We start from the raw sequence: 8,718 nt of genomic DNA on the forward strand, positions 1-8,718 counted from the left end.
GAGAGGACATGCTGTTTATTCTAACATCTCTCTGTGCCACTGCTCTCATCTCCTCCTCCTCCTCCTCTTCTAAATTACAGTTTTCTTTCTGCTTTTTCCTTAATTGACCCCGTCGTTCTGCTCCCCTGTAACTGTCTGTATTTACATGTGCTGCTTTCAGAGTCATTTAAGTCAGAAATCTGGAGAAAAAGTCAGAAATCGAGGGAAACTAATAATTTTCCCTTTTCCCCTGAAAATCTTGGATAAAAAATGCAAAATCTGAGAAAAAAGTGTGAATTTGTCGATAAAATCTGAGAGAAAAGTCAGATTTTGAGCGAAATAAATAATTAAGAATTTTACCCCAAAAAATCTCAGATAAAAAATTCCAAATCTGAGATTTTTTTAATTTATTTGTCGATAAAATCTGGGGAAAAGTCAGATTTTGTGAAAAGAAATTATTGGAAAAAGTCAGAATTCTGAGAGAAAAGTCAGATTTTCACCTGAAAATCTCTTGAGAAAGAATTGTCCAAATCTGAGAAAAAAAAGTCTGAATATGTTGAAAATATAAAAAATAACTGACTTTTCTCAGCACTTAAAAAAAAAAAATCACTTTTGGTCTGATCAGTAAAATTGAAATCACACTTTCCCCTAATCCTCTGTAAACTCCCAAACATTCCTACCCTTAGGAAAATACATTCCAACTCAAACTTGTCTCCCAGCCTGCATCACTAACCGTCTGATCTCTAACCTGTAACTACTGCCATTTGGTGTTTTCATCTACATCTTCTTCTGTGGTTAATGTCAGCTTTCTTACACTCTGTATTACTCATGGATGTATAATAAGAACTGGATACAGCGTGGTGGGAGGCGGGGTCTCCTTCTTTCCTATGAGAGCTGCTCATTGGCGCATGAGGACAAAATGGCCCAACTTACCCATCATGCCTAGCTGTCAGAGCAGAAGAACCCGTATGTGTGCTCACAGAGCATGCGCCCCTTAAGCCCCGCCCCCCGAGCTCCCACTCTGCTCTAGAATGAATGGAGACAGAAAATAAATCTAGATTCGGCTTTTAGTGCATTTTACAACTTTAAGGACCTAATTATTCTAATAAGGTCTATAAAGTAGTTCATACGGGGTAGTTTATTTAGTTTTAAAAAAAAGTATCCTCTGATTTACAGACGTCTCTTTCCCCATGTTAGTCAATGGGGAAAAGTCTTTCTGGGCCCAGTGACGTCACGGACTGATACGGAAGTTGTAGTACCGCCATTTGGCCACTACGAATTTGTTCCTCAGAGCCTGGCGCACTTCCTGGGGGCTTGGTATTACTACTTTCCTTTCCTCTGCTTATTAACATGGCTCCTTGCCGACAGTGGAGCGGTATCTAACAGAGGAAGTAGGAGGTCATTTGGAATGTAGCCATTGTTTGAGTTCAACCCTTCCCGTGTGTTGTACTATTCGATGTTGGGAGGATTTAAAATGAGGGTGGGGGGCTGGGATTGATCTCAACCATAAACAGAGCTTCCACTTCGACTGCTAATGTATTTTTTGTACTACTGTGGATGTAAACAAAACTTGAAGTCTGGCTTAAGTGAGGGCTTTTAAGTACTTGTGTCATATAAATGTAACACAACTAGTAAGGACATTTGTGTTTTGTAGATTATTTCTTTTCTGCAATAAATCTGATCCCGTTGGAAAGCCTGTTTTCTTACCTTTCCATTCCATGGCATTGGCAGAGGAGATTTGTCATGGGCGCAACCCTCATACTCAGCTCTGCCGCCCATCCCACAAATGCATGTTCCTCACAAATGTGGTACCATTGGAAAGGTAAGAAAACAGGCTTTCCGACGGTCTAAGATGTAGTGCCGAAAAGCATGGTTACAACATAGAAATCATCTACCAAGCACACATGTCCTTATGTGTTAAGTTTATTTAGGGAGTGTTCGGTCATATTTTGTTTACAAGATTCATTAAGTTGCTTCATGGTCTTATTGATCTAGTTTATAGCTTTCTGAACTATGTTGGCCCTACTTTCTCTATGTATGACACAGAACTGCTGCTCATCATGCCGTCTTGATCACCGGAAAAAAATCTATAATTGTGTGAACTGACATGTGAAAATAATGAATAAAGGATGAATTAACTTGCTCTCTTGCTTGTTTTTCCAGTTCTTTGTCTCACACACGTTAGTCCTGGGCGGAGTTAAGCAGCGCTGAGGGGTGTATCGGTTTACTGCATGAAGGGAAGCAGTGTGAGGAGCTCTGCTTTACTCTCACATGACCAAAGCTCATGGTGTAAGCTCAGGGCAAACACAAAGAGGAAAGGAACTCCTCATGAGAGTTGAGCTTGGGGTCTTTAATACTTCATAGTGAGCCATTTGTATCTGAACACACGGCGTTTGGAATGATTAGTTTCAGGGGCTCTGCTTCCTTTCCCCTCCTCTTTGGTTGACCTGTCTGTTGTTTTCAGCTTCACGTTGCTTTTGAAAAAAGCATGTGATTTGTGTTGTTGGCACTTTATCCCTGGCTTCACACGACATACTTGAGTTGGTCTGATTCGTGAAATCATTTACATTACTGTTGATTTCTTATCCGACTGTTTTATGACACCCCCCCTTTTGGTTTTCACTTGCTTTTTTCCCTCCGTTTAAGCTGACATGGTGTTTCCCCTGTACCTTTTTTATTTGCTGACTTGTTTGTGTTTACGTTGCCTCCTTATTTAGCCTGTATTTTTGTTTGTTTGTGTTCACAGAAAGGCCTAAAGAATGTGTTTGATGAGGCGATATTGGCTGCATTGGAGCCCCCAGAGCCCAAGAAGAAACGCAAATGTGTGCTGCTATGAGAGGCTCCTCCCTTTTTCAAAGCACACACACACATGACACATACACACATCTTAAATACACACACACACATACACCCCGCCCTCCATAGAGAAGACTAAGAAGTGAAACCGCCCACAGTTCAGATCATTCTCTGCAATAAAAGGAAGAAGCAGGAGGACTTAGTCTCAGGCGGGGATCCAGATGTCGAGCTTACACACAAGTAGAATCCATTCTGTGGAGCTTTTGATAGATTTCGATGCAGCCAGGTCAACTTTTAGATGTCCAAGTCATTTAGATGTCTTCAGCCAATGTAAAGGGTTTCATGGATATATAAAAAAAGCCCCGCCCCCAGCCCATCCCAGCTGTCTGATTGGTTGCTGTTGGTCCCGCCTCCCTACCAGAAGAAATGCTAACAAAGTAGTGTTTTGTTTGCCAACACCCTCCTTTTTTCTCACCCTCAAACACACAAGATATTTATTCCATGTTCTGGATAGACTCGCTCTTAACCACTAAGGAAAAAATGCGACAGCAATACGGCTAAAAACTCCACATCCAGAAACTTTTTAAACGATAGTAACATATTGCCATTTTAGTATCCAGTTCTCTTTAGTGGCGGTTTTTTCAAGGAGTGCGGTAATCACGTGAAGAGCTTAAAAGGCGTCCGGTAGAAATGGTTCCACTAAAGGAATTGGCCTTTTAGGTGCAGGGAACTCAAACAGTGTTAGCAGAACAAAGCGGTGTTCTTCGTGCGATGCCAGGGACCAAAGGAGGGGTCGTCATCCATCTACACTTACAGCGGGTTCAGGAGAGACAGACGTGAAATCAGGAGATCCAGAGAAAATGAAACGGTGTCCTCTCTCTTGTTCCCGCTCAAACTGTACGTGGCTCTGGTCTCTGTTTCTACATGCTACTTTTAACAGATGTAATTATAATGTAAAATGGCACACAATGTTGATGTAGGTGTTTTTACCAAAATATGTTTTTTTTCTTCATTATTTTCCGTTTGTGCTGTTTTATTTTTTATTTTATATATATAAATATATAAAAACAAAAAAGGTTACTTTCACTCCTTTTACATTTTTAGGGGTCATCTGAACTCTTACCTGCCAGGTAATACCAAGAACACGCTCTGATTGGTTATACACAAAAAATAACCTCCAATGGCAGAAAGACTGTTTGTGATTGGTTGGCCCTTGTTTTTCTTTAACTGGTGGCTTAGAGTTGGGTTCATTTCCAGCCCAAAGTCAGTATAATTATTATAACCTGTTGTTGTTTTGGTGCAAAAACCAAATGCTCTGTCTAAAGTCTTTGTTCTTTGTATATGCATTCTTTAAAAAAATATTAAACTTATACCTTAATTGCCTTTACCATGTTTCCCTTGCCATTCTTTTTCACATTGTGACCGCTGAACTTCACCGACAAACAGAATAACGTTCGACCATCATGACGTGTAAACGTATGATATTTTAATAGGGTTTAGTAGGGATGTAACGATATATCGAATATCGCGATAAATAAATCTCGATATCGTCGTGAGACTGACAAAATCAATTAAAAAAAAACATTAAACCAGGCGGTCCCATTGAGATCATCGATCTCTTTTTCAAGGGAGACCTGTCCAACATGGCAGCAAGTAGGTTACAACATAAAACAACAGATAACACAAAAGGACATCGTATTTACAGGACTACATGTACACACCTAGAGACATTGACAAGTACCAACAGTATATTTATATCTCTGTCAATAAGCCTCACCTTCTTGGCAACAACTGTATTGTTGTTGAAGTGGTGGAGAGACAATGCACAGTTTGACCCACTGCTGTCACCCATGGCCAAAGCATATCTCTCTCCCAGCAACATCAGTACCAAGCAAGAGAGTTGTTTCCACAGCAGGGGATTTTGCAAACGCCCAAACATCCCAGCTTCTACCTGGAAATGTGGACATGCTCATATTCCTAAAAGATAACCTGTCTGATGACGCTGAGCGAGTGAGTGAGTGAGTGAGCGAGTGAGTGAGTGAGTGAGCGAGTGAGTGAGTGAGTGAGTTACTTGAACAACTAAAGGGTCTGATTATTATATTTTTGACACTTTAAAATACTACTATCCTACTAAAATGCTGTACAAATCAGATGTATTATTTAATAAAAAAAAAAAAAAAAGCCCAAATAAATGTTTCAAATTTGTTTTTTTCTAAATGTTTTTTTTTCTTTATTTTTCAATATCGCAATAAATATCGTACCGTTTTTGGTATCGTTACATCCCTAGTGTTTAGAAAAATAAATATATGTCCTCCATCAAATCCACTTTTTGTTACCAGTGTTTCAAACCTCATATTGGTGGTTTCCATGTTATCTCTTGCTGGTAATTGCATGCAACTTTTATTGAGCAATTTGGGACACAGCATGGGTTTTCTCCATATGGGAGGTCCGACATTATTCAGATGTTTGCACATGCTTAGTTAAATGTAGAGATTCATATTCCAGATTCAAACCGAATAATCCATCAGGTACTTTAGATCTGAACTTCTTTAGGAAATTAACTGAAACATGATTTTTTAGGAAAGTGCAGACTATTCTCTAGATAATCTTTGTTTCCATTATTCTGTATATTGTATGCAACTTTTATTGAGCAATTTGGGACAAAGCATGGTGTTTCTCCATCTGTTCGAATTCCCATCACAGGTGGATGCGCCTGTCATTACATGTTCATCCAGCAGGAGGCGCTGTCCACCAATTGTTCCTGATGTTCCTTCCCGCTCCGTCCCTCCATTGAAGTGCTTTTATTCCCATTTAAAAACGTATAGTAAATTGTTGTCACTGGGATTGTTTGCACTATTTGGATCGTGTGTGCACATCGCCCACAGTCCAGAAGTTAAGATGAAACTGAATCCTCAAGAGAATTAAAAAGTAAAACAAGAAAGCAGAGGTACGAAAATCAAGATAAATATATGAAAATTCAATATAGTATTGATTTGAAATAATAATAGTAGGCTATGGACTTTGCAGACAATCGTACCTCTATGCATTCAGTAGAGTGTTTTTTAAATGAACACATTGTTTGGATACAGATGGCCGGCTTAGATCCATAATGAAATACTCTTGATATGATAGTGATTTAATATGAGAACATGTACTGAATGTTATCAAGAAATCCTCATGGTCTGCTGGTTTGATCACAACTTGAGTTATTACATTTTCTATGAAAAAGTATCAGACAAATCGACGATATTGTGAACTAACTGACAAAATCTTTACTTAAGATTCTCACTGATAAAAGCCAAGAAACAAGAACAATTGGCTTTAAATTAGACATCGATAATAACATTTAATTGTTCAACGGTGACTCATGTGTACACTTTTGAAAGGACAATGATTTTAATATCACAATATCCAAGTATGAAAGTATTGTTTAAGTTATTTCATTGTTTGTTAGGTCTGGAGTTTGACACAACGGATAAGGCAAGGTTATTTATAAAGCACCTTTCAACACAAAGCAATCAACGTGCTTTACACATTAAGAGCTTCAAGAAACATATTATAAAATGGCATTTCAAAACACTCAAAACGAAGGTACATGAAGTAATAAAATGATACCTTATTGGCTTTTTTAAAGAATGTTATTGTCACCTGTACATACATGTATATATATACATATATATATATATATACATATATATATATATATGTATATATACATATATATATATATATATACATATATATATATATACATATTCATATATATATACATATTCATATATATACATATACATGTATATATACATGTAGATACATGTATATATATGTATATATATACATATATATATACATATATATATTAGGGCTGTCAAACGATTAACATTTTTAATCAGATTAATCACAGCTTAAAAATTAATTAATCAGATTAATCACCATTCGAACTATGTCCAAAATATGCCATTTATTTATGTATATTGTTGTGGTGGGAATGGAAAGATAAATGAAAGAAGGCGGATATATCCATTTAACATACAGTATCTATGTTTATTATAACATTTTCTGCGTGTCAAAATGAAAGACAACCCACACACCTATCAATCATCAAACCGTGGGGTCTTAATTCATTACGTGTTGATTTCTATCAACGGGGGAGTACTTCAGGAAAGTCGACAGAGGGGGGGGGGGGGGGTCGGCGGCGGCTAGTGGAGTACTTCGTGACCAGAGTGTGAACGTTGTGATCAGCTGTTTTAGCGCAGTTCTCCAGTGAAGGGGGGGAGTCTCCCTCCGCAGCCGGTTGGCGTAGTTTTGGCACAATTCCGTTGTACAGACCGACGTTAACAGCAGCCCTGTCTGTGCACACGGACACCGACTCTGTCGTCCGGTGATCTAACCGCCTTCTGGAAAAGCTTCACAAGTACGTCGGTACGCAAATGCGCTTTGTGACACAAGTGACGGTACGCATTTCAGATTACGCACATAACCTGCGTACCAGTTATGTGCACCCCTGTACTACAGCAAAAGTATTCTCCGTCGGGACTTCCTGCAACAACACCACGCCGTTATCAAAGATGTTCTATTGAGAAGACGATCACTACGTGACAAAAGTTTTCAAAACCGTGGCTTCTGAAATCAATCTTACTAACTGCTGTCTGTGCAATTTACTCCGCGCGAGTTGGCAGACTTTATTTTGCTTACTTTAACATCATTTTTCATGGTGGGGCTAAGCCATTTCTTGGTATGGGTGTAGCCTACCCCAGCCATACCCTGGCACTGCCACTGGTGGCACGTATGGGGCGGGCCATTCTGCACATGCGTTAAATGCGTTAAATATTTTAACGCAATTAATTACCGCCGTTAACGCGATAATTTTGACAGCACTAATATATATATATATATATATATATATATATATACATATATATATATATATATACATATATATATATACACATATATATATGTATATATACATATATATATATACATATATATATATATCAATGAAAATCTGAGGTCACAGGCTACTCCAACAGTGCAACACAATACAACTGATAAAATAGAATAGCTACCACGTTACTCCTACCTTTGCTTTTCCCTTCCCCCCTCAGGGTTGGTACACTGTAGTAAAAGTGTATTTCTGTAGTGTTGGTGTTGAGAGATCAGTGTCACTTTCTCACAGCTTACGCAGATGTGCAGGAATTCCTCAAATGGCAGAAAATGAGGGCGATATCCCAGGTTTGGTGACCTGGATCTTCTCTTCTTCACACATTCCCTGCGTTTCTGGAGTGATTTCTGTCAGCGCCTTCTTCTGCTAAAGAGACGCTGACAGCCATTAATTATCACACAGGCTGAACCAAGGGCATTCCTAGTGTACACACTGTTGAGATCTTCATAGTATGTTGAATACTTAAAACAAAAGTTAATTATAATCAATTATAATCAATTATATTCTTGTATAACTCACAATGAAAATGTTTCATATGTTATGTTTTTCTATATTTACAGTATAAACCAAGTGGTTTGTTAAGTTGAGTGTAAGGCCTATAATGATTTATGGGTGTCTCTGATAAGAGAGTAGGCAGTTTCTTCCCTCTCCTCTCACAGCAGTACATAGGGAGGGGGGCTCCGGACTTAAGGAGAAATACATTGAGGCCTCAAAAAGGCGGTTATGTCATAGCCATAGAATATGTCTGGTCATGTCCTTTTTTACACAAACATGGGAAGGTGTGTCTTATGCTATAGCCAATAGAATATGTCCAGTCCTGTACATCAGTGGCCATGCCCAGTTTGTTTCATTGGTTGGGTATGGAGGAGGTGTTTTTGGGGTTTCTATCCTGTTTTTTTAGCATAAAGAGACTGGCTTTTTGGAGGGAGCGAGAGAGAGGGGGGGGTTCCCCTGGTATACTCTCTGGCCCTCAGAGCTGGGTTAATAGCTCTCGGTAA

The 8,718-nt window shown here is 38.7% G+C and overlaps 1 protein-coding gene across 1 annotated transcript; it reads left to right on the forward strand.

The window, feature by feature from the left end:
• Positions 1-2,722: 2,722 nt before the first annotated feature.
• LOC117559500 (cell division control protein 42 homolog) lies at positions 2,723-4,162 on the forward strand (the record flags this gene model as incomplete). Its single annotated transcript, XM_034236293.1, is given in 1 exon segment — positions 2,723-4,162. A coding segment is annotated over 1 exon segment (93 nt), but the record flags the coding sequence as incomplete, so codon positions are not given.
• Between the last annotated feature and the right edge of the window lie 4,556 nt (positions 4,163-8,718).

This window comes from Gymnodraco acuticeps, unplaced genomic scaffold (genome assembly GCF_902827175.1).
Source record: "Gymnodraco acuticeps unplaced genomic scaffold, fGymAcu1.1, whole genome shotgun sequence".
Classification (NCBI taxonomy): domain Eukaryota; kingdom Metazoa; phylum Chordata; class Actinopteri; order Perciformes; family Bathydraconidae; genus Gymnodraco; species Gymnodraco acuticeps.